Source organism: Phoxinus phoxinus (genome assembly GCF_949152265.1).
Source record: "Phoxinus phoxinus genome assembly, chromosome: 12".
NCBI classification, from domain to species: Eukaryota; Metazoa; Chordata; class Actinopteri; order Cypriniformes; family Leuciscidae; genus Phoxinus; species Phoxinus phoxinus.
In genome coordinates, this window is record NC_136887.1 from 24,671,250 (window position 1) to 24,698,425 (window position 27,176).

A 27,176-nucleotide genomic window follows, 5' to 3' on the forward strand; every position below is an offset into this window, starting at 1 on the left:
TCGTGAATTCAGTATCAAATCGTGACACGAGGGTATCGTTACACCCATACCATACTATTGTGGCATTGAGGGCATTGCATAAAGATTGGAAAGCTTGGTAGACCAGAGTGAAGGAACAGTGAAGAACTGCCAAAGACAGACACTCAGTCAAGGCATTTTCTTTAATTTAGTGTTTGAATTCTTTAACGCCTCTCATTTTCTGAAAGATAAGCAATTACACTTTAGAAAATGCTGGTCGTTGAAACAACCCAGCATTTTTTGCCACATGCCCATGTAATGTGCACAGTTTTCTCCTTGGTTTCACTCCCTGACCCTGCATGCTCTCTTATTTTACAGCACAGTCGAAACGCTATGCACTCTTAAATGCACAAGGACAAAATTTGACAATTAGTCAGTAATTGCCCTCCCACCCCCCTTTGTTAATTATAAATAAATAACAGCATTGTTTTAATTGGCACTGGGGTTTATATTAGTATAACCTCTTCAATGTTGCAGGTAAAGTTCAGTGGCATTCTGTAATAAGGAGGACAAGTACTTTCTTTTTTTTTAAATATAAATCAAATGTAAATTCAAGTTCCCAGTTACACTTAATGTTGTCACATTTTCCTGGTTAAATAAACATTAGGCTACATAAAAAAAAAGAGAAACCAAATGCAATTCTATTTTGTATTCATTATATACGAATGTTCTTTATATCAAAACCATACATCTCATCAAAGTTTTATTTAAGCATTTTTATATTCCAAAATAATAATTGAAGGAAGTAACTAAAACAATATATTTTATTTGTGAACTGCTGTTACTTTTTAATAGTCAAGTTATTTTCATTAGTCATCAAGCATGGTAAACTGGTCACAGACACTAAGACCTTTAATTTCACCAAGCTGATTGCTCACTAAAAAAAAAAAAAAAACAGTCATCATGTTTTCAGGCCATTTCAAGTTTGATTTTGACATGGCAAAAAATGGTTATATCTAAGTGGCAGAATTGTTTACATCGCCATACTTTTTAACTTCCCATTAAGAACATAATTTTGTTCATTCAGACCGATTCACAAGCACACGAAAACAAGAGGTGGGATTTATCCCACGAACCAATCAGATCCAATCACAGCGCTACAATCGATGGAGGCATTACAATCCTCTTACCTGACTTTCCATTCATTCTCAATTAACCCCCATCAAACCCACCCACGCTTTAGGGGGTCTGTTAAAACTCACTGGGCTCAGGGGAGGCAAGAGAGAGGTGCAGTCCTGCTGTAACTTTACCTGCTAAGTGTCGCTGTTGGACAGTGTTGAAAAACAAGTGATTTATACACGTTTTAATATCACATTTTATAATAGGCCTATATGCATTGTTTTATTTAGGTAATATGGATTATTTTCTCATTCAAATTTCTAAGGAGGCACTGTCTCCCTTGCCTCCTCAGAAGAAACGCCCCTTCCATTAAATCAAATCTCTGTGGAAGCTCTCTTAGATGCAATTTCCAAATAATGTGAAATTACACTGCAAATGTGAGAAATAAAGCTGCAAAATAAACACACAAAATTGATATAATATTACAAAAGAGACAACAATACCACGATAACAACAAAGCTACAATAAAGTGAACTCTTTCTTTATTTCACATTGTCTATGTAGCCTATCTCTTTTATTTCTACATAGCTCAGCTGGAGGGCCCTGACAGTCAGGGGGCCCGTTTGTCCCACAATACCGCATCCGTTAAACGAACAAAAGGGACCAAACATGAAAGCCTTCATTACAAATAAATGCACATGAAAATCGTACGCAGTATAACCCAAAAATATAGTCTATCCTTGTAGCTCAGTCTGTTCACCTATCTGCACGAGCTCCGAGTCCGATCAGGTAGGACTTAGGACGAAGGAGAGCGTGGCTTGTAACCAGTGCACGCGGCAACGGAGCCTGGTCACCTGTGGGAACGCAGCCGGCTTTAGGACCCAGCGTGCGCGATTTTCCTCTCCAGCTGCTGCGGCGATGAGGGAAGATCGCGAGGAGAAACCCAAAATTCACAGTGTTAAATCCTCCACTGAATCATACTATCGGACGGTAACGAAAACAACAGGCACAGACACTTCCTCTTGCATTTGGATGAATACGTCAAGTTCAGATGCATAGGAAAACAGTTTGGGGCCGTTAAGGTAAGGCGGCGCGATTCCATGCGATTAATAACAAAGGCGCTATACTGGCGAGCGAGGGGGCATTAAAGGGGGCATTGCACAACGCAATGGAGGGCGACAGTCAACTCTCTAAACTTTGCACTTGTACATGAGTGCATCAAAGTCCTAACATCCTGTCATGACGAGATCTAACTATCTGAAACGGTTGGATGTATAATACAGTGCAAAGACAACATGCGGCAACATTTGAAAATATATGGATAATGTTGTGTCCTAAACTGACCGCACGCGATCACAAGAGCCAATGTCATTACGTGCGTTACGGCCTAGGAAAGTGATGCATCGCGCAAATGCGCGTTAATTCACGGTGCAATAAGTTTAGATATCGTTTGCATCCCCTCAACCTGCCCGCTTCATGTGCTCTCTTCCACCCTTGCGACATTACCTCAGTCAGTCATCATGCAGTGGAGCATGCACCGGTCAGACACCTCAGTTTGCACTGTTGCACGGCCTTTCTGTTGTCATTTCCCGTGCCAGTTCTTTTAAATTGTGTTTTGAAACTTAAGTTGTAAATGTTGCCCAAGCGGTGACGCTCATTTGCAGCCACCTCAGGCCTGTTTAAAGCAGATAATGGTGGCGATTTGACACTATCAAGTCAAACTTTCCAGAATCTCCTTTCCTACAGTTAACGTAATAATGTGTCAGCCTTCATGCTTATAGATAGATAGATAGATAGATAGATAGATAGATAGATAGATAGATAGATAGATAGATAGATAGATAGATAGATAGATAGATAGATAGAGAGAGAGATAGAGAGATAGATAGATAGATTCACGTGTAGAGGAGCATGGCACGTTCGTCTTGTATGTGATATTTTAGCTTTTAATAATGCAGTTAGTCCTCGTTGCAGTGACTGTCTGTCTGATATGATTGTTTTACTCGTATGTTGCATTCACAGTTAATACCCTGTGTGTATTTTTACGGCAGCATCAGTTTTAGAGCTTTGAGAAGACGTGATGCTCAGCGCAGTCTATACGGGGTCAGTTTGCATCGGAGCAGTTATGACAAAAATAGGTCACCGGCTCAAAGATGTTACATTTCTGTTTACGTAGATGTTTTTCAGGAGGGACAAAACGGGAAATTTGTGTGATATTGCATATCGTCCGATGGTGATGATGCAGTGTCATTTTTCGGTCGGAATAAAAGCCTGTCTTAACGCTAATCATCAAAAGTATGAGCGTCCCCTAACTTATAAGAATACACAATGCTGTGAGTGTGTAATCTTGTGCTGCTCTGCTCCGTAAGACTTCATCTGAAGAAATGGCTGAATGGGACAGTGCCACTGATTTGGTCTTGAGATATTTATTATACAGTGGTTGCTGAGCATGTTGTCTAAATGGTCATTGTGAGTTACAGAAGATCAGGCTTAAACAGAAAAAAAGTTGGACCACAAATAAAGAAGTCTTTAAGTCAGTGATGCTTCGACCTGTTTGGAGAGATGTTGTTTCGTTTGGTGGTAGTAGATAAGGTCAAATTGTGGTATATACCGGTGTTTGCAGGTTCAGGATGTTGGCGCATTAAAAACAAAGTGAATATTGTGAATAAGCGATTCTGCGAATGTTGAATATAGCAGGCTGTTAGGATGTAATAAAGAGTGTTTGGCTGACGTGTTTACAATGCAGTGTCTGAGGCTGAAAAGTAAGGGTTGCTTGTTAAACCTGAGATCAAAGAAGCCATGCAGCGAATGGCTACTGGAGAGCTGATGGACCTGATTTAGCTATCATCATGCCCATTGTCTTGTCTTGATACAAGGAAGATAACCCCAGATTGGTTGTGTCTCGCTGCTGAAAAAGTGACTGATTATTTCAAGATAAGCATGACAGGCAGAAAAAAAATCATTCACCCAATTAAAAAAATACGTCGAGAACAGACTTTATAGATCCACAGGAGAATTGTATGTTTGTATCATCATATTCTTACAGGAAAACAAATTTGACCAGTTTTCTTGTTTCCAAACACTTCATTAAACATGAATTATTAAAGAATGCCATAATAATGCGAAATAAAGTTTGAATGTCAAAATAGATATAGCCATTGTTATGAGCTGCATCAAGTCTAATGATGATCCAGGTCTTGTTTGCACTAAATACTCAAACTGAAAAACTTTACTGTTTGATCGTATAAGTAACATGATTTAGCCTTCAAATGAGGGAAATTGCTCAGCTACTGAATGGATTCGCAGATGTTTCAATAAAAATAACTATATATTTTTGTTCAACAGCAACTGAAGAGTAACCTAGTAACAGTCCAGCACAGTTGAAACATAAAGTGAAGCTCCAGAGATATTTTGCAACAGCTGATGCTATAGTTGTCACCTGGCACAAAAGAAAAACAACAACTAAAATGTTAAGGTCAGTGGTGGGCTTTTTTAGAAGTTAAGAAGGGTAAATCCACCTGAGGATCCTAATTTTAATTCTTTAAGCATGATTCTTGTTCACCTAAAAGAGATTTGGTTAGGCCTCATGATGGTGTTTTAATTTTACATGCGTGTAAAAGCTCTTCATGTATTGCGCAGCATGTTTAAAAAAAAAAAAAAAAAAAAGGTTTCTCGTACTGAGAAGAATCCTATTCATTTAGGTTGAAAATATAAATAAACACATCAGTGTCTGTGGATCTTCATGTGGCTCTATATTGATGATCGTTCCCTGGGTGTCCGGTAGTAGACATCGGTCTCGTGGCTCTACTGAAATAGTTCGAGACCCAGCAGGGTTTTTATTAATTCCGCTGCAATGTTTGTCTCAACTCTTTTTGTGACGGCCCACGTGTGCGATTCTGAAAACGAGATTATACAAACATGCACGTGCTACTCCGCGACCCTCGCGTGTTGCGTCCGAGAGCAACGGTATAATTGAGAGAGAGGGTGTATTTTCACTTTGTTACTCGGGTATGGTTTGCAGTTTAGCGCACCGTTGCGATCCCCTTTCCCCTTGAGCGGCTGGATTCTCGCGGTGCATGCTGGGACCTGCAGTCCTCGCTCCTCCCTTCTCAGGGCGAACGCGGTCAGGGCGTGGATGGCGGAGCACTACAACTCCCACACGAGCTCGGCTCCATCTGCCCCTCTCTCTCTCCCACCAGACCAGAGACAGAGAGATACGGTACGAACCCCCCCGGACTTTCAGAACCGAAAATCGTCGAGATTAGTGAACTGCGAGAGACAAGAACGGAAGACCGGATTAAAGCCCTTATCTTGATGCGCAAACATCTTCCAAATGTCGGTCAAACGGGTTGGTGCACGTTTGTACAATCTGACATCGTTATTTGGCTCGCTAATTGCCTTTTGGAATTATTCAGGGCTGTATAGACGAAGGAGTCGGTTCTGGGGCTGTGGCATGTCATAACACTTTGATTGTTGGAGCTGCTTCGCTATGGAAACATTTCATGTCGTACGGTGGCAGAGTAATGCAGACCGAGTTGTTAGAGGGGAGACTTCGCTGCGCAGGGATCTGAAAATCGCTCCTTCAGTTTCGTACACCTTGCTCCGTACTAAATAACGCTCTCCCCGCGTGTCACGCAGCACAAGTGACGATAATAATAAGGAGCGAATGGAAAACTCGGTGACCCTATTAGTTTCCAAACACTCTTTCGAGGGCAATGTTGAGAGAGACAGCCAAAGTACGATGTTTCCTCGTGAGGGATATATCATCCAACCTAAATGTGCGCGTGACATTTCTCTGCCCGTGTATTTTTTGTCGAGTTCTAATTCAGACGTCACAGCTCGGCTCGCGCTTAGCGAAAAACCAACGGTCACTTTATAGTTTGACAGGATTCGGCCAGTACGAACGCGTCGGTTAGTTGGGCTACATTGTGGCCACACGAACTGTGCAGGCTTTCGATTCTTTATCCGAAAGAAACGTCTTTTCCGGCTAATCCCAGCTCGCGGGACCAACATTTTGTTGTTTTTGTGTTTAAACAGCGGCGTTATTTATCACTGACTCCCATTTCAGCACGCGAGGCGCTTCGTGTCACCTGAGAGTCTTGTATTGTGTGATACGGTTTTTTAGTAGCTCCAGCTAGAACGAGCGAGTGGTTTGGCCAGAGAAACAAACATTTTGGTCTGTTTTAGGACGATGCTCTGTACTAATATTAAGCTGGCTGTGGATACGTGACATTGGCAGATCATCGACTGCTTTTCTGCATCATCCTTTGTGCATCTAACATAAGCTCCGGGCTGCGGAGCTCCGACGGACTGACCGGGAGACCGCGAGTGTGCCGAGCTCCAGTCTAGAGAGGAGAGACGATGCTTATTTCCTCGTCTCCGTTTATCATTGCGCTGGTAACCCCATTCAAAAGAACGAGGGCTGAAGAAAACACGGGCTCCCGCTCCCACTGATCCTGTGTTTTCAATAATTGAGATGCCTCAAGATGAAAAATGTCTCAACGAAAATGATCGGTTCTATCTTTAGCAGCAGATATAATCACGCATAAAACACATCATAAACTTTCCAATTATCAGACTTTTGCTAAAGGCCTATACGGCTTGGTTATGCCATACAGACACTTTAAGTGTACCGACATCAGTTGGATCTCAGTTTTAAGTCAGAAAGATAAGCAGTTCATATTTTAAGACAGCTGTCACCTGTATCGTCAACGTGGTGCTGCTGCTGCGCTCACCTGCATTCTGATGCGAGTTTACGGTGTTCATGTTGTTTGCATATGGGACTCAGGTGTTTAGATTTGGTTATGTGTGGTGGTTATGTATGTCGTTTGATTTTCCTAAGTAATACCCCGTCTTATTCATGTATTTTTTTCAATTAAGAACATTACCTCGAGAGATAGATTTGGATGATTTCGCCTCGAATGCAACAAGGTGTAACTTCATTTCGAGCTCAGAACATTCGGTTTGACTCCCACCTGCATGAAAATCCACATTTTTTTAAAAATGGATATGTATTGGCAAACATAGTCATTACAATACAATGAGTAAAAGTCGTGGACATTTCTATAGTGAGTTTTCATATTATTTTTTTTCATTTTATGCTCTGCTCTTGCATTGCCTTTATATTTAGGAAAACCAGAATTTACCATAATTATGATCATTTGAAAAGCTATTATGTGATGTAGAAATCAAAATCTACCACCACCGTTTTAAAAATGATTACAAAAAAAAACCTATTCACTAATTATGCATAACTGAAAAGGTTACTGAAATGAATTTGTCAAAAAGCGTGGCAACCCTATATTGATTTGACCTGTTGGGCTCTAATGGGAGTTTTGCAAGGCCCTACACACATCACTGTTCGAATTAGATTAAATCACAGCTTGACCACCTCATTATAAGTAAACATTTTAGTAATGCACACTCTGTGACTGTGGACATGAGTTGCTTCGCCTTTATCTAATGCCTGTAAAGAGTAAAGCGCCTGTGTTAGGCACAGCATCACATTAATGGTTGCTCTGTTCTATCTGCACTGTTGATGTTGTCTTGATCTACTGCAGTTTGTCCCACTGAGGTAATGAGGCAGTAAAACCTGCATCAACTATCGCATGGCCCCTGCATCCTTTATCCTCAACCCTTGGCATTTGTGGCCTGTCGTGCACTCGACCATTCCCCTCCATTGAGCTGTGTGAGGGTTTGGGATCTGATCAGAAGGGTGCTTTGCTTCTTTAAAAAGGGGGGAATTAGAGGATGCAGACTTTGACCACATGCAATGTGGGTTAAGAGGATGTTGTTGCAGTAAAAACTGTCCCTTCAGCTGTGGGAGCTGAGGTTTTCACTCTTCTCTGTTTCAACTGAGTTTTTTGGTGTAATGCACTCTTGTGTACTTGAAATTGATTTGCTCACAATCTCAGAGAGAGTCATAGGTCAAACTCAGTGGTTTTCATCTCATAATTTAGTCTCTCCAGCAGAAGATGACCATGCATTTGCAAACTTATAATTAAAAATGTAAATAGCTGGTATACAGTTCAGAGATCATTGTATTATTTTCAAATCCATTATTTAAATCTGAATGCTTTAAGTTTAATATCTATTCCTACTCAAGCTGTGGTCTTAAGGAAATTGTGACATCTTGACTAAGGAAACCTCTGTTTCTCACAGGAAGTTTCCAGCCTGTCTCATATCACTGACTGTAACAAGAGAAGTGATGTTGTGGCCTCATGGTTAGAGTGTCATTTTTGTCAGATTACAGGGAAAGAGACTTAAAACATTAAAGCTAATCCATGTCCATCTTTTGTTACAATTCTAAAAGTGTTAGGCTATTTTAGTCATTTTGAGTGGAGTTGCTTGCTTTGATTTTATTTCTGACGAATGAGAAGGATGACTAGAAATATTTCATATCTCTCAAAATAATTGAAAAGTTCTTGAAAGTAATGTGCATGATACATGTGGTTCTGCACTACTAATAGGGTGTAACAGTTGTAAGAATGTTAGGGGAAAGTATAACCAACTAAACCATTTTTAATGAATGTGCTAACTAGTTTAGTTGCCTCTTAGTTCAAATCCCTTTTTTCCATGTGTAATGTAGAGAGTGCAGTGATCTACATTTGCTTTAATGAGGTCTGAGTTGACCTTGGCTGAACTACACAACATTTATCCTTTGCAATCAGTTATAGGTATATTTAAAAAAAGAATGAAGTGAAAAATCAACAGTATGGCTTAGCTATACTTTTTCTGTCTGATGAAGCTATGACAAATATTAACATAATTTGACAGGGTCAGAATGTTGTCCAATAGCAGATTATTGACTGATCAATGAATGATTTATCTTTATTTTAAAAAGTTTTGACTTTTTCAGAATTGTAGAAAAATTTTCAGAAAAATTGTAACTTTTCATTTGAAATAATTTTACATACTCAATTTGTGCACTTTTTAAAGCAGTTTTTTAAAATTATCTAATTCCACTACAGAACTGCAAACTACCCAGAGGAGAATCCCATTAAGAGTCACTTGTCCACACACACTGAGTAATGTGTTGAGAAAACGCCTATGCAGGTAACATTTATTTCATTGTCATAGTCTGCACTCTGTCTCTTTCGTTTTTTTTTCACTTCCCCCCCTAAGTCAAACTTTCTTCCCTGTTTCTTTGCTCAGGTGGATCCCTCACCAATGAATGTAGGGGATGGAGGGACGGTGAGCAGAGAGAGCAGTGCCCCTACCCACGTGTCTGAGAGCATGGTGGGGAATCCACAGCAGACACTGCCTCTTGAACTTAGAGGTGACATACCTCAAAGTCAGCAGAACAAGTTGAGGGCGACCACAGACTGTAAAACGCCTGACGTCTGCTCAGAATCCAGCAATTCAAATCATTGTCCCCAAGTTCAACCTCACAGCAATGTGTTCAGCACTGATCCCGTGAGCACACCGTTGCCTGATCGGACTGAGGTTTCCAAAGGCAAGGTTGACAGTGCTGGCATCTACTCGACTCATCCGTGGCCTTGTGGTAAAAAGGTCACCGCAGAGGACCCTGTGAACTCTGTTCATTCTAGTATAAACCTAAACAAGAAGACTAACGCACCAGCACCCAGCCAGCCTGTGATAAGCGTTCCTTTAGGGTTCCAGTGCTCCACGCTTTTTAAACCCGGCCAGCCTGTTGCTTTCCTTCCCCCTTCCAATTTTTCTTCTCCTCTCTGTAAGATCACACTGCCACCAGGGTTAGGTCAGATTGCAGCACTGCGAGAAGCCACTGCTAGTCAGTTTCAAAAGGACTGCCCAGCGCAAAGCTCTTGTTCGAGCACGACACCTATGCTTAAAACATACCCGTATCACTTTTCCGTAGGGAGAGGACCCGGCGCTGAGAAGAAGCCTCAGTCTTCAGGATCCAAAGTCAGGTGTGATTCTTTGTCCAAGGGCTTTCAAGGTGGATCTGAGCATAAAGCCACAATGTCTTCTGTAGCAGCCCCAGCTCTAGCCCTTCCAGTACAGCAAGCCACACAGGGCTCGGCTCCACAAACCCATTATACCATTTCTCCCACTGCTGCCATCTGCTGCAGCCCAGCTCTGGCAAATATCACCACTCAAAGTCGGCTGCTTAGCCTTGTAGAAAAAGGTTCAACGTACCGAGGTGCTGAAAAGACCTCTTTAGCGTATCTGAAACCAAAAACTCTGTCCACTCCAGAGGAGCATAATGTTTCCTGCCCCGTTGAGTCAAGGGATGTGCCCCTCGATCTGTCTGCAAAGTCCAAGCGACAAAAAAACATTAAAGAGACCCAGAACCACCCATCACCCACCACGGAACAGCATTCTGCTGACTCTCATCAGAAAAACGTTGCTGGTTCTAAAAAAGTTAATTCTGCTTCTTTTGGGTCGTCCAGTACATATGACACCCATAGAAATGGTGCAACACAAAAATCATCTTCAAAACTAACTAATCACCATGCTTTGGAACCCAACGCATCCTGGGCCAAAGGCTCATCTCCTGGTTCCTTAAATAATCTCCCTGGTACATATGTTGGAGTGGCAAGCCCCATTCTAGCATCTACTTTACGTAGCAAAGATGGAAAAAGTGCTGCTTTTGTTGAAGATTTTCAGACATTTGCCAAACAGGAAACCATCTCCATCATTGACCAAGGAGAACAGCCGGTCTGTAGAGAGAGGAAAGCACCATTTACTGTTAATAAGGATAAGCATAATAAGGGAGGCAAGCTTTCGACAGGTACTCAACAAGGTTTTTTATCCACCCAATTATCTACTACAGCAAATTCACAGCCCCACCGGAAGTCTGTTGGTGGAAAAGAAGGGACCCTGTTTACACCTCCAGTTAAATCCTTGTGGCAACCACCTTGTGTTCTTTCCCAAGGATCATCTCTGCAAAAGAGGCCAAGTCAGACTCAGGCCCCAAAGACGAAGAGCACCCTTGGTTGTGAGAGAGCCCTGTTCCATAACTCCCATTTAAGCCCAACTAAAGTAGAGGATGAAAAGTGGGAGAAGGCCAAATCCCCCCTGTCCAACCTGGAGTCGATAGTGAAGCAGAAAACTCTTGAGACCACTGCACTTACTGGTGAGAACTACTGTAATCTGTCCTGTGTGGGATCCAAGAGGCCTGAGGTAGCCAGCGTGCAGAACAGGTGTCAGGACTCCACGTTGCAGCAGACTCTTACAACTGGTTCTCCTCCATTTAGGGCCATAGAAGAACAGGTTAACAAGTCAGACAGAACCTCTCCACAAACAGATACTACAGCAGCTCTGAGTAGACCGGAGATCACAACCACTCCTGTGACCAAGGATAAGGGACGAGAAAAAAAGGCAAAAGAGACAGAAAATCTAGTGTCTGATGGTAGACAAAAAAAGAAATCTAGTACCCCTAGTAAAAGGACTGCTCCCAGTGTTAAAAGGAAATTGTCTCAACAGTTAGAGGATGAGACGACAAAAGAAGAGAAAGCATCAGAGAGGAAGTCTTCTTCTCATGTTAAGGTAGAAGGAAAAGCCTTTTCCCTCCTTCAGAGCCAGACTGTAGAAGCAGAAGCAGAGGCAAAAATGAACGGAGCCAAAGAGGAGATACCTTCCAAAGGCAAAGTATCCACCACCAAACAGAAGAAGCTGAAAAAGCCTGCCAAGGAGAAGACACCTTCTGAAGTGCAAAAAAAGACTATTACAGTAACTAAAAAGCAAAAAGATAAAGACAGACCATCAGTCAAGCAAGGACCCTACCATAAAAAGGTAAGATTTATTTTACTCTGAACATTTATTGGTTCATTTTTATTATAGCTAGGGTGTGTAATATATCGCCAAGAATTGCATAAGCCATGATTACGTAAAAATTTACCTTAAAGGGATAGTCCACTCAAAAAATTTAATTCTGTCATATGTCATAATTCACTCACCCTCAAGTTGTTCTTAGCTTCTATTAATTTCTTTCTTCTGCTGAACACAAATGAAGATATTTTGAAGAATATCTGTATCCAAATAGTTGATGGTACCCATTAACTTCCATAGGATTTTTTTTCATACTATGGAAGTCAATGGGGCCCATTAACTGTTTGGTCACCCATATTCTTCAAAATACCTTCTGTTGTGTTCAGCAAAAGAAAGAAATTCATACAGGTTTGGAACAACATGAGGGTGAGTGACAGGATTTTCATCTTTGAGTGAACTATCCCCTTAATTCAGGGTGGGAGTATGAGCAAAATCTGATATCACAGCATGAGTAATTTTGTCGCAAGAAAAGTAAATGACAAAATAGTAATTTCTGCTAGACATTCAGCCAAGAATAGTTTAAAAACATGTGATAATGTCTGTTTATCATCCAGTAAATTAAATACTTGAAAAATGAAATGTGCTTCATCTCATTTGATTATTTTCTCATTTTATTTGGACCTTGATGGAAAAGATGCAAACTGTGTCAATGAAAAACAACTTTAACATTTGAGTTCAAAACAAAAGACTTAAATGGTAACACTAATATTAAAGTGATTGTTTTGATTCAAAACATGTTTTGATTGGATGAGCCACATTTGAACATTCTGTTTGTATATATCAACATGCTCCTCAGACCCCATGCTGGGGATAGGAAAAAATGAATAATATTAAAAAATAAAATTAAAAAATGTGTTTATTTGCATTGAAATGTAGAGAATATAAGAACATTTAATTAAAAAAAATTGAATTGTTAAAATAATAAAGTTTGATATAAGCCAACAACTTTCAGCCCATGGCCCTCGGTCAAATTAATTTTTTTGACCCTTCATAGTAAAACATTTAGTCAACTCTCCTTTAAGACTGTTTTGGGTTCAAAATAAGTTAGTATGTATTAACAAAATCATTTTGATTTGTCAGTCAGTTTTTTCTTAAGGGCTGTTCACATCAAGAAAAACAACTATAACAATAAAGATATAGTTCTAAAAAATGTTTCTTCTAAATATAAAAAAATTGTGAAATCCGCACCACTATAACGATAACAGCACGGAGAAATTATATCGTTGGAATCACTAATCAAAATCCATTCTGCTTTAAGAGCACCAGCATTTAAAGAGGCAGATGATGACAAAACTCCAGCGCGTGCTTCTAATAAACAGAACTATATCACCCGCTGGTGTGAATGCTAATTTAGTTATGGTGATTGTAATCTTTGTAGTTATTGTTCTTGGTGTAAAAAGACATTTTAGAGGATTTTAAAACAGAAATAGTAAGCTTGTGGTTTAGTTAATTATAAGAGTTTATATTAATTATTCTTTTTTTCATTTGATCTGTCTAAATTGTCCTTTTAATACTGGTGGTGTTATTCTCATCATGAGTTACAATGTAATTCCTATGGGTGTTTTTCCCCCATGTAGACAGTCTGTGGTATATGGTCACAACTGGAGTTTAGTAAGCAATTTTATCATACAATGTTAAAGTTTTGTGGTTATAGTTTGTTTGAAACTGTGTTTTGTAATATGTGTTCTGATAAAATTAGGGGTGTAACATATCGTAATATTTCGTGTCACAATATATCGCAATACAAAAATGCAACAATATGTATCATGGATAGTGACAATATTTATTGTGTAGTTCACCCAAAATGATAATTAGTGTGAGGAAAAAATTCCAAGTTTACTAAGTTTTAGTGTCAGCACTATATTAAACTAATACATATAATGTTGAATATAATGTATAATAATGCAATGGGGGAATATTTGTGTCCTGATAATGCCAAATGTCTTCTGTTACCAGTAAAAAGTGGCCTACATTATTTTAAATATCAGTGACAGAGTGAAAGCATATTCATCTAAAATAATTCTGCTTTTTTTAACATTAAATTATTATTTTTTTATCCTCAAAACCAGGGTATCAACCCAAATCAGGTTTCCCCCAAAATTTAGACCTACACAATTCAGCTAGATCACAGAACATTTTTGGGGAATTCTGGAGGGAAATTAAAATAGTTCTCGTGAGATTATTGCGGGAGTAGCCTAGTGACGTGTGTTCTGCTGGGCAAATGAGCTGCATGTGTCTAAGCCCTGTGAAAGCACTTGGTGAGAGATGATAGCATTACCATTATGAGCCAGTGATGGGTTTATAGACAATTACATTTTTGCTTTGTTTACATAGCCATTAATCTAAATTACAAATATGCATGTGTTGTTAACAGACAAAATGCTTTATGATTTTTTTTTTAAACCATTATGTTGTACTTTATCAGAAGAAAGATGCATTGCCTGGAGTGGGAAAAAATGTGCTGAAAGATGGAATAGGCGCAGCCCCCAAAGTAGGGGGAAAGTCTCGCAAAGGGAAAATCTGTCCACCTAATATGGAACACTCGGACCCAAACAAAATAGGTACTGACCCAGCTCATAGCCATGGGGCACCTCGTCATCATTTACTCACTCTTATGTGTTTCCATACATAGGCCTATATTTTGTATTAAAAGAAAATAATATTTTTAAGCAGGTCTTTTTCTTACAGTGATGGGTCATAGTGACTCTGGCTGTTAAGTGACAAAAGAAGAATGAAAGAATGAAAAAAAGCTCCATAAGAGTCATTAAGGTGAACTCTAATTTGTGAATAAATTCAGCCCGATGTGTGAGCGGGATCAACTAGGTCATTGACAAGAACCAGCTCAAAAGAACAATTAATGCACTACAATTAAGTTCTACTTTTTAAGTCAATGATTGGCTGCATAAGTTTTGTTTTGTTTTTCTCCTCGTACGTCTTTTTTTTTTTTAAAGCTTAAAAAAGCTGTGGTCACTGTAAACATGTATGGAAAAGACCTGTGTAAAAGATTACACCACAATATAAACATACAGGTTTAAAATGACAAGAGTGACATGTAACAGTAAGATATGACTGAATCAACATTTTGGGGTGATTTAATTCTGTAACAAGATGTTTTTGCTTTTTTGTCATATTTAAGACAGTGGGATGGTTTTTCAGATACCCAAAGTATTTTTCATTGATAATTGTGAATTGTCACCAGGGTTTATCACCGATTCAGAGAACAGTCCATGCAGAAGTCCTCAGGTTGACAGAGATTCGGGCTCTTTCAGCAGTCCGGGCTGGCCTAGTAAGGAATCAGACTCCCAGGAGGAGGCCTCTCCACGGCTCAGGCGAGGGCGCAGACGGACTGATGAAGCGTTGCTCCGAGACTGGAGCTTCGCTACCCCACCTACTCCTCCCCCTCTCGACCCCCCCTCTACACCACCCCCTACCCCACCACCCACTGTACCAGTCCGCCGGCCGCGCGGCAGGCCTCGAATCAATCCTCTGCCTGAGGAGGTGGATGCGGACAAGGGCAGGCCCACTGAGGGTGGAGACACCTCTTCAATAAAGAAAAGGAAACGCTGCAAGAATCGTAAATATCAGAACGGAGAATACATCACAGAGAAGGATAAGGTGGCAGATGGAGAGGAGGAGAAGCTGGGCGTGGAAGATGGTAAGGCCACTATTGAGTAAAGATGTCTGAGGCTTGATGAACATTTTGCTGAGAACGTCATTCTGTAATTTCCTTGCCTGGTCTTGATATTTAGTCCATGGGCGGCAGTTGAGGGTAGCATAGTTAAAATGTCAAATAATGGGGAGCAATATCTAGCATGATTAAAATTTTCAAAAAAACCTTTTAGTTACAATTATTGACTGTTATTGAATGGGAAGATGTTCGTGAATTTCACATACTGAGAATAAGATCGATGTAGCTATTACTAAAATAGGAGTGTCCAATGTCTGAATGTGGGCGTTACCAAAGGTCTGTATGTCTGTGAATTACAAATTTACCTGACTTCCTGTTTGAATAGGGCTGAGGTAGGCATGTTTTGGTTATTTAGCAAAAGTTTATCTTTGATAATTGCTTATTATTGAAAGCGATTTATTTAAAGTTACCACTAAATCAAAATGGACAATTCTTGTTTTTTTTAAATGAAATACAGGAATGTTTATTGTATTTTTTTTTCTCCTTGCACATCCTCATTTTTTAAAATTCATGTGCCCACATAATATTTAATAGATATATCGCCCACTTCCCCTTACAACGACATCTCTGCTCTGATGATGTTCACCAGCACGAGGGCGGGACAAAAACCTTTCCTCTCCAACAACCTGTCACTCGCATGAGATCGCAGCAATAGCAAATGACAACTATCCAATCAATTTCCCGAATGACAAAATCAAGTCCCGCCCTGGCTTTTTTTTCTCATTCGAGAAGCCAGTTCACTCGGATATATGTTACAATATGGATATACTTTGTGTCTCTCTATACTGCTTTAGGAATGATGTAATAAAAAGTTTGGTGCTGAAATGTGTGCTATGCCATTGCAGATGAGAAGATGGGTGTGTACCCTTGTCTCAGTGCCACGCTGACCAGCGAAGTGCCCAGTCCAGACATCAGCCCTAGGCGGACCCAATTCACACGTTCTGGCTCGGCACGACCTCAAGAGAGTCCTCCTGCCACACATCCTAATGACAAACCCTCAGGGAAGAGGAAGTTCAAAAGTAAACACTTATGTGACACAGACGAGCAGAAAAAGGTTAGCTGAAGCATCTAATCAAACTTTCAAGCATTTTGAAACTAGAGCAAATAAACTGAAAATTGTGATATCAAGGCTTTTTTTTTTTTCATTGCAAAGGTATACCTATTTTCAATTAGTCTTATGCTGCCCCCTAGTGGCATTTTGAGTCACTAAAGCACTTTCCCACAACAGCTGTTTTTATTGGGACCATGTAACAGTTGCCCTCCCCACAATGTCACATCCCTCATGCATGACTCTCTTTGTCTTTATGTCTTTGTTTTAGCTCAAGACTAAGAAAGGCAGCTTGGGCAAACGCACAGGGCCCCTCATGCCAGATGAGGACAGTCCAACCGCCAAGAAAACCCCAACTCTTTATGCTTCTCCCAAGCAGTCAAACTCTCCACTGTCTGGTAAAAAAGGAATAGCTGGGAAAACAGGAATCCCTGAATCTACTCCAAGCCGTCCAGTGCCTCCAGAAGTCCGTCGATTGATTGTGAATAAGAATGCAGGAGAGACGCTGTTACAGAGAGCTGCTAGATTAGGTTACCAGGTAAAGCAACCCTTTTGGTTGTTAGCTGACATCGTAATGTTCATTATTAAATGTATTCATATTTATTGTAAATTACAGAAAAGTTATATCAATTAAAAAAGTTAATCCAGTGTGATTCATTATATTAAATTCATAATAACAACATTTATACTGACTATTTTTTGTGAGCCGAACCCCTTAAAAGTCTTTTACCTTAAATACCACTTGATATTTTAAGTTAATATTTCAGTAATTTAACAACATTAAAACATGTTTTTATTTTTAAATGTTTTTATTTTATTTCTATGATTTGATTAATTATTAGCTTTTCATCAGTTCATAAACCCCTTGCAGGTCACTCACAAACCATAGTTTGGAAAACACTTATGTAAATAATTTGCTTAACAGCCCTAAAGATATGAATGTTGGATCAATCAATCATTATTTGTATATGTTGTGTTGTATATGTTTCATTATTATTTGTATATGTTTATTTTCAGGATGTGGTTTTATATTGCTTGGAAAAGGATGTGCGAGAGGTGAACCGTCGTGACAATGCGGGATACACGGCACTGCATGAGGCCTGTGCACGTGGCTGGACGCACATTGTACAGGTGCTGCTGAAGCACGGCGCAGATGTTAACTGCAGCGCACAGGACGGAACGCGGTGAGAAGCAGGTTACAGTCAGCATATGATGGGATGATACGGATAGAATCAACGCTTTATTTTATTACTTGAAATATGAATTAAAAGTACCTAATGCCACTGAAAGGCACCAAATTCAACTCAGCCCCGTAAACAGTTTTGGGCTACTCCTTTTTAAAAATTGTATAATGACAGTTTTGAGCTAGGTAGCTAATGGGCCATGTTAGATTTGGGAGATGTATTTTTAGAATCAGACTCTACAAAAAAGATTATATTTGTCCACCCACAGCTACAATGTGTCCAACAAACTGGGTCCAATTTACCATACTGTATGAAACTATGCTTCCTCCTACCACTTCCTGTAAGAGTTTTGCCATGTCCGAGTTTGCTTTTCCATGCTTTTTTTTATCATTGCAGCCCATCTTAATTTTCGATAGGGAATTCAGTATATTATGTACTGACTTGTCTTTCAAACCTTTGTAGCCCAATTCATGATGCTGTAGCAGCTGATAATCTGGCAGCAGTCTGGATGCTGTTAAATCATGGAGCAGATCCCACACTGGCAACCTACTCTGGTCAGACCGCAGTTAAACTAGCCCAGAGTCCCGGGATGAAAACGTTCCTCAAAGGTAAAACCGCTTCATTTTTCAACAATTTTTGCAAAATGATCTCAAAAATCCTTCTGGAACATTGTTTAGATCTAAACTGTCTTTGTGATTGTTTATCCACAGAGTACTTCTCTGATTTAGAGGGACGGACAGACCAAGATCCTTGTCTACATTGGGATTTCTACAGTAGCTCTGTATTTGGTAAGAAATTAAAGTGAAATACACTAATGTTCAAAAGTTTGGGGTTAGTAAGGTAAAAAAAAAAAAAAAGAAGAAGAAATTAGTACTTTTATTCAGCAATTTAGATTGTTAGAAAAATGTTCAATTGCAAATAAATGCTTTTCTTTTGAACATTCTGTTCAAGAACCTAAAAAAAATTATCATGGTTTCCACAATAATATTAATCATCACTGTTTACAACATGAGAAAAGTTTCTTTAGCACCATATCAGCATGTTAATATGATTCCTGAAGGATCACGTGACACTGAAGACTGGATAAATGATGCTGGAAATACAGCTTTGCATCACAGGAATAAATAGTTTTAAAATATAAAACATTAAACTATATTTTTGTGTTATGTTTACTGTATTTGTGATCAAGTAAATGCAGCCTTGGCGAGCATGAGAGACTTCTTTCAAAAACAATGAAAAAAACGTATTGAATTTATTTGAATTGAATTGTATTTTTGAATGGTAATGTGTAGCGGATTTGAAGTCAGAGACCACCCGCGATTTAAATTGCAAAAATAATTTTTTATGCTGCTGATGGTAACAAAAAAATAAGTAAAGTTTATTTGAAAAATTAAATTACCGTAAGTTTGGTTCAGTATTGGCTTTAACTGGCATCGCTCTGATGATTTGGGAATAGAAGCAAGAAAATCTGACCTATTTTGTTCAATGTCCAACAATGGTTTTGATTAGCATGAACAATTGATTGAATTACCTATGAACAATGCAGCATATTAAATATTTCTTATTCACATTACATAATACCAAGAACAAATAAATATATGTAATTTTAGTGTTTCAATTTTGGATCCCAGATTTTAATATGGTCTCAGACATCATTGTATTTCATTTTTTAATAATCTTTCCTCAAACTTGCTCAATAATGATGGTGTAACAAGCACAATCGATTGTCCAAGCGTCCCCTAATTCAGATCCAAGTTTTCAGTGACATAGCTGCCCACTAGAGGGTAGCAGAAGCACTATAAACACGCTGTGGTGAAGTCTTGTGGCTAAAGGTTGACTTTTGTCTCTATTTGTTATAAACTTATACAGAGACCGAAAAGGAACCTTGCTGGGACTTCCTGTTGTCTCAGCCTGAGAAAGAAGGCGGGGACAACTTGAGCGAGCAGGTGAAGGAGAGAGACGCTGACACTGACTGTCTTCTGTTCGAGTTTTCCTCTGAGCCCCTCCTACCCTGCTACCATGTCCAAGTATCACTAACGCAGGGGTAAGTGGCAGCGGAAATATTTTTTTTAACATGGTCACGACAACACCTAATCTATTTGTTTCCTCTCCACAGTTTCTGTAACTGGTTCTTGCTGGCAGACGTGCTGAAGCGGCTAAAGATGTCGGCACGCATTTTCCGGGCTCGATACCCTCAGTTCGAGGTGGCCAGCATCGCTCAGGCAGAGCTGTGGAAGCAGATCTCCGTCAGTCAAACGTGCACCACTTCGGACGAGCTCCAGCCGGGCGACGATGAAGACGGAGAGGAGACGGCGGAGCTGGTGCGCTGCGTGCCAGAGTTACAGGAGCTGCTAGGCTCCACCATACAGATCCTTCAAGAAGATGAGGATGACAATTCAGAGGTCAACACCAGACCCTGCAGTCGATAGCGACTCCTGCCCTACAGCGAGGTGCCGTCCGCAGTCGTGCGAGGTCCATTGCAACCGATGGCCTGTTACCAGTACCAGCACTTTGTATGTTCAGAATCAGCCAGAAAGGTCCTATTTCCTCACAGACGCCCTGAGCAATGAAACCTAGGGAGCGACTTTTCCATGCCCTCACCCCTGGGAGAAAGGCTGGGGACGGACTCCACTGGGAAGCAACTTTCAGGTTCCTTCTGTAGGGTTTTGTTTTTTTCAGTATTCAATAATGTTTTTTTTGTTTTTTTTTTAAATAAACCTATATGTATAAGTAAATATATATGTATATCTTGACATCAGGGTGAACGCAACTGGTTGTAACTTATCATTAACATGTTTTTATGTTCGCTCATTATTGACTGTCCTTTAGAAGGAGTGGTAATCCAAGTCTTTTTTTATCTTGGTAAACTAAATGTGTGTAGCTAAGAGGCTTACGTCAAGCTAACAGCGGCAGGAATGCCTTTGGGCCAGATGGTTCCTGTGTAAACCATCGAGCCTCTCTCGGCTCCCAGAAGCCCCCTAACCTACAGCATATGTTCCTCATCCCCGGCCCTCTTTACCTCAGCACCACTGCAGCTCTGCCAGGATCATTACACCTTCTCTTTATTTCGTTTGTGTTCCTGTGACATCTGACGTCGCTTCGTTTTTTCTTTGGAAATCTGTTGGGTTTTATCCACTGGTTGAATTATTTTAAGATATCAGCCGATATCAACCTTGACAGTTAAATGGTAAACAAAAAAAGAGCCTGTGGAGTGTGTTTTTTTAAAGGTTTTTTCTAGAGCTGTTTTTCTAGATTCCGTCTTGAACTGCTTTCCAGTGCTTCTGGAAGGGGTCCTCTCCAAGGTTTTCCTGGTGTACCAGATTCCAGCGTGCTTTGTGGCGCGTGGTGTGTTTTATTTACACTGATTGTTGTTTGTGCTTAATTTAATAGTCATTAATATATTTGACCTTTTTTGTGTGTATCAGACAAATGATATATGAAAATTGCTTTGTATGGTTGGTGCTTTATTTGACAGTGTACAAATAATGATCCCTTTATCCTGAGGTTGTTTTGTTTTCCCACACTGCGAACAGTATTTTAACAGGCTAAAGTACAGTTTTATTGTACTGGTGCTAAGCTAGATTTTGTGTTGACAATCAATGAAGTTTTGTTTGAACTGAAACCAATAAATATTTAAATGAAGAGACAGAGATGTAAAGATAGAGTTTAGTTTCACTACTTATGGAAATACCGCAAGACATGAAGAAAGTACTTGGGTTTTGATTAAAGAAGGCATATTGCTTCAGTGATCTCTGTTCAAAGAGGAGAGCTGTTTATTTGATCCTTTTTTTTTTTTTTAAGAAATCAACCAGAATAAAGCATGATTGTCAAGTCTTGCTTGTGATTTGCTGTGTGTTTGTAACACCGGATAAGGTGAAATTTCCACACTTACTTATAGTAAGCCCACTGTAACGACAGCATTAAATGATTTTTTTGCATTAATGATTTAAGAGCAATGTGATTAAAGATGACAAAGTTCGGTAATTTAATGTATTAATAAAAATCAGAAGTGATGTTCAGCTTTTTACAGTCACATTCTGTATTAATCTATATTAATAAAAATCATTCATATAGATTTTACCCACACTGCATATTAGATAGTATGTCGCCAAACATTAAAATGTAATTTAATAATTTTGGAAAAGAAAATATCGATATCAAAATGAGTACTGTCCTCAAGGGGGCACTAGATACTAACAATACTTGATCTGCGCTATGATCTGAGAGGGGAATCAAAGTAGGCTACACGTTTTAAACGGAAGAAGATTCATTTAATTTTAATAGATTTTGTTTAATTAAATATTTTAAATTATTACATGAATACGAAAAAAAGCTATATATTTTAACACTAATACAGAAAGAAAGAAAGAAAGAACAGGATACACACTACGTTATTTAAAAGGAATTAATTGTATTTAGCATGGATGCATTACATTGATCAAAAGTGATATTAAATACATTTGTAAGGCTACAAAAGATGTATATTTCAAATAAAAACTGCACATTTAATCATTTGAATTCTTTGAATCATCGCCTGAAATAAATGGATCACGGTTTCCACAAAAATACTAAGCAGCACAACTGTTTTCAACATTGAGAATAATAAAAAATGAGTATTGAGCATCAAATCAGAATGATTTCTGAAGGATCGTGTGACACTGACTGGAGTAATGATGCTGAACATTCAGCTTTGCCATCACGGGAATAAATGAGCTAAATTTTAAAAGACAAGTAGAAACAGTAAATTAAAAATGATAGGCTAATATTCACAATATTTTACTGTATTTTGATTTAATAAATGCAGCCTATGTGAGCAAAATATTTATTTCAAAACAAACAAAAAATCTGTAGGCCTGGCTATAGGCCTAGTTGCCTACACATCCAATTCAATGGAGGGCAGTTCGCTGCGGTAAAAGGTCAGTTAAAGTAGGTGATGCTGGTTTTTGGAGGAAGGGACAATCAATTTGTTGAGAAACTAGTGCACTGTAGGCTACTCGTGGGGAAAGAGACGAGACGGCATTTAGAAATGAGAGTTGTCTGCGTAGACTATGGCCTCAGGAGACCGGGTTATGCTGAGGTGAGGACGTCAGATAATTCCTGAGTCAGGCTTTTTCTGCAGCAGGGACACATGCATTACAGTTATAAAAAGTAATTAAACAATAAAACAGCCCTGTAATATACCTCTCTTACGCTATCTACGTTTTATATCCGTGAGTTCCCAGATAACGCAGCCAGTCGCAGCATGCCTAAATGAATCACACAAATTAAGTCGAATGCCAAAGTTTAGCTTGATTAATTTCAAGTCAATCCTCCATAAAATAACTCCGTTCACCCACATAATATTTCTCAGCCTATGAGTCGGTTAGTTTGGAATGTCTCAGTGCTTCTTTATATGCCAACACCTTTAAAAAACACAGTTTAGTCAGAAAATGCTAAATAACAAGCGCAAATGCGTAACTCGACTATAGCTGTCGGTGGGTTTGGTTGCCTGGTGCTGAATTGAAGCAGTGGGATGGAAGAGAATGCTGAGTGGCTGGGGGCCATTTATATGCAAAAGAGCGAATAGAAATCGCAGAACGGTACAGTGGTGAGGTGTGTGGGAGAGAGAGAGTCATCATGAGGAAGATGAGCTAAGGATGCTGCTGGGGACAGGCGGACTGGCGGAGACCGAATCAAAGCAGAATGCAACGAAATAACGACATGCTTCAAACAACACCTCGACTGTAACTCTGCGCCTCATCAGTCAGTCAGATTTCTGTCACGGAAGTCACTTCACGGTCACTTCACGGATTTGTACTGTTCTGTAATCTTAAATAATAATAAAAAAATATTTATAGGCTGCTATTTAGGCTACTATATAATCAACAGGCCTATTTTGAATTATCTTTTAGTTTTAGATTTTCAGTTTTCATTCAAGTTTTAATATTTTTTTTGTTATAGGCTACTTTTATAATTTTAGTTTTTTTTTTATTTCAATTCAGCTTTGTCTTTATTTTAATTAACTTTAATTGACGGAAGTTGTGCTGTTAGGTGTGTACAACTTCAAGTGGTGCTCACTGCAGAGTCAAATGACGTCCAGCTCCGCCTCTCTGGATGTCTAATGGGTGGGAGGGATAGTGATGTGGGTAGGGTTAGGGTGTGGATATTCTAGCTCCACCCATTAGGCCCAAATTCATCCTCGCTGGGCGTCTAGAAGAAAGGTGCATTCGACATTGTCTACGGCTGGATGTAACCCAACGGCGAGGAGCTAAAAACGGGAGACGTGAAGTCGGACGCTTTCTGCTTCCCATAGCTGCGCTGTTTGCATACTTTATCACAACTGAAGTGGAGTAAATGCAATAATTATCAAATACACAGAAGTTTCAGAAACTTTTTCTTTCATTTCTTTAGGCCTACTGCTTGACACAGCATCTGTTTGTATAAAAGAATAAAGTTCTATTTAAATAGTTTACCAATGAAGTGGGGTCACGTTTTTTATCAGTTTTATTTTGATAAACATGACACAATATAACATTGTGACTACATGAAAAGAGCTTTTACTGTTATAAAAATGCAGATATGTGAGCATTGGAACTGAAGGTGTCAGAATGAACACGAAACACATGTGATCATTGTCATGCGGTGAATCCGGCCAATCGTGAAACGGCTGTGTCGTCATCAGAGCGGCTCTTGAGAAGCTGGGGCGGCTGAGTCAACCATCTGCTCTCGAATCACTCTAGTGGTACTTTGATGCCATACGTCACAGTCGTGCTGTCAGCGCTGTCTCAAATCAGACAAACATTCTAGCCGGCATGCACTGCTTCAAGTCAGACACTGATCGGTCTGAGTCTATTCTTTTCTTAGGGCAGGGCTGGCTTTTTTGTCCATCAATTTGATTGGATAGTTGGATCATTGTAGTTTGGTATTGCTGTGATGTCATGTGAGAGACACTGTCCCGCCCTCACGCCAGAAAACTTATCATCAGAGAGAGATGTTGCTGCAAGAGTTATTTTGATAAAAGATTAAGAAGGTAGGCCTACATGTTTATTTATTTTTAATAATGATGTGCACGGATAAATCATTTATAATAAACTCTACAATATTCCATAAAAAAACAAAACATTTCATGGTAACTTTAAACATAGGTTATTTATTTCAGTTAGTTGCCAAGGCAACCTTCTCAATTTTAATAAAAGATTTTCATGTTTAAGTTTCTAATTTTCTCATTTCTCATATTTAGCCCATATTTTATTTCATTTCAGCTTTATTTCAGTTACCTAAAATGATTTTTAATATAGTTTTAGTTTACAAAATCATGCTTGCAAACCTTCAGGGATTGCTTTACAAAGCAAAGCATATTAACTGAGGTTACTACAGTTCACTGGTGTCACATAGTTATTATAAAACGGACTACCACTTTATCGTTCCAAACCTTGGCTTATTGACATGATATTAAATCCATTTATAGATTAAGTGTGTTAGAATTAACCAAAATGACCAGTCATGTATTTTTCTCTACAAGCCCAATTGCATCATATGTGGACTCAGATTTCAGAGCCACTCCTTCACCAAACCCACAAAATCTACTACCTGCCATTGGTTGGCCCTTTTGGAGCTAAACCGTGATTGGTCTAAATCTAGGGCACGTCTTGACAAGACATACTGACATTCTATATGCACATGCGGCCACATGGAAGTAACTGCAGTGTTAAAAATAACATAACAAAAGGAAAAAGGTTTCAAACCAGCCATTTTTTTCCTAATACAGTATTATTTATTATTTCCTAATACAGTATTATTAAAATAATAAAATAATGCAAATGTCTTTGACTAAATGCATTGACTAAATAGCATTAGCTAAACTATGGAGTGATGGCAAAGTTACTCATCAGATAAACCTTGAAACATCTGACCAACTGCACTAAAGTCTTAAAGTCACTTGATTACATTAGTGGTTTATCCTTCCATCTTAAATATCTGCGTACAGGGGGACAAGAAGTTTTCGTCTTTGTTCAAACTGAGATTATGTAAGAGCTCTTCCACAAAGAGGCGGTCCTGCCAGCTTTGCTTCTCTCAAACACCACCAGGGAACTTCCCTTTTAGCATTCTGCTTTTATAGAGAAACAGCAACAGTTAGAGAGGCCAGACAACCTGAGCGGGCACTGCTTACATGTTAATTAAGATACTCTTTCTCCTTGCCCTGGTCAGTTTCATCAGGGTTTACAGTATTTTAAAGCAATGCACAGATATCTATTCACTTGGGAACACCATCTTCTTATATATAAAACAGATGTTTGTAGAGCTGACCTTGTATTAGTTTAACTCTCCAGACATTCTGAGTAATGACTGAGCAATACCGTCACTGATCAGTGCTGCTAATTCCATTCTTTATAATTATTTATAGCCTTGCTAGCATGGCTCCATAATCTGCTGCTATTCTGAAATGACTCATCTCTGCCAAGGACAAATATTCCTGGATGTTAAGTATAGAATGTCACTCAAACATCACGACATGTGGCCCTTGTGAATCAAGTTCACTGATCACGCACAGATCACACACATGAATAGTGTTACCATGTGCAAACTTTCACACTGCCAGTTGACGAGGTTTGGCGCAACCAATGCTTTAAATATAGCAGATTTCAAACCTAGCATCCTAGATATTTATCCTAAATCAAAATCCACAATATTATTTTCATACTCTTTGCATATGTTCACAAAATTAGAGCTTGTTTGGAAATGATACACACTAAAAAATATTCTTTTCACTAGTGATATTTAACTTATTTTCTTTACAAATCTCTCATTTCATCTAAAATACGCTCCATATTGACACAACTCCTTGGTAAAAATGTTTGTTGTGGAAACTAACAACTAAGGGAAAGTTTTTTTGTGTGTGGGAATATTTCATCTATATAAAATAAAAATAAGTAAGCACATAGATTTTAGACAATAAATATTGAAATGTATTATGTTAATGCCACTCCTTGTTTATGTTATCTTATAGTTGTAATCACATGATAATGTATATTTTTATAATGGTTTCATAAAGTCTGAGTTTGGGACTAGAGTAAAGCAATTAAATCTATGCATTAAAGTCATTTGAAATAAAGCAAAAATAAATTACAAAGCATTATACATTTCTTTTCCAAGACAGTTTTAATGTGACCAACAAAAAATAAATAAAATAAATGAAAATAATAAAATGAAAATAATAATAAACCCCTGGGACATAACATTTGAGAAATACATTGCTTCAAACTGAAATATTGTCATTTTAAAGAGATACAATTTCAGCGCTTGAGTTCAATTATTACAAGTTGAATACTTGAATTAAAAGTTCCATAATAATGCAGCATTGTAGGACATGACTAACAATACCTAATATTCCTCTTGTCCTTCAGATTAGAATAAATCACTTGAAGGAGTCAGCTCACACTTTCTG

General features: G+C 38.9%; 1 protein-coding gene across 6 annotated transcripts; it reads left to right on the forward strand.

Moving 5' to 3' along the window:
- The first annotated feature begins 1,682 nt into the window (after positions 1-1,682).
- bcorl1 (BCL6 corepressor-like 1) lies at positions 1,683-21,770 on the forward strand. 6 transcript variants are annotated; one of them, XM_079631799.1, is made up of 13 exons: positions 2,020-2,159; positions 4,423-4,552; positions 9,048-9,132; positions 9,232-11,796; positions 14,258-14,393; positions 15,032-15,487; positions 16,366-16,574; positions 16,840-17,106; positions 17,586-17,752; positions 18,215-18,360; positions 18,463-18,540; positions 19,622-19,796; positions 19,869-21,770. In XM_079631799.1, the coding sequence occupies exons 3-13, from the start codon at positions 9,127-9,129 to the stop codon at positions 20,179-20,181; spliced, it is 4,518 nt and encodes a 1,505-aa protein (XP_079487925.1). In that variant the 5' UTR covers positions 2,020-2,159; positions 4,423-4,552; positions 9,048-9,126; the 3' UTR covers positions 20,182-21,770. The 6 variants fall into 6 exon arrangements, with proteins under 6 accessions (XP_079487922.1, XP_079487925.1, XP_079487923.1 ...); XM_079631796.1 differs by lacking the exon at positions 4,423-4,552 and having other exon boundaries at positions 1,683-2,159; XM_079631797.1 differs by lacking the exons at positions 2,020-2,159; positions 4,423-4,552 and adding an exon at positions 5,019-5,296.
- The last annotated feature ends 5,406 nt before the right edge of the window (positions 21,771-27,176 follow it).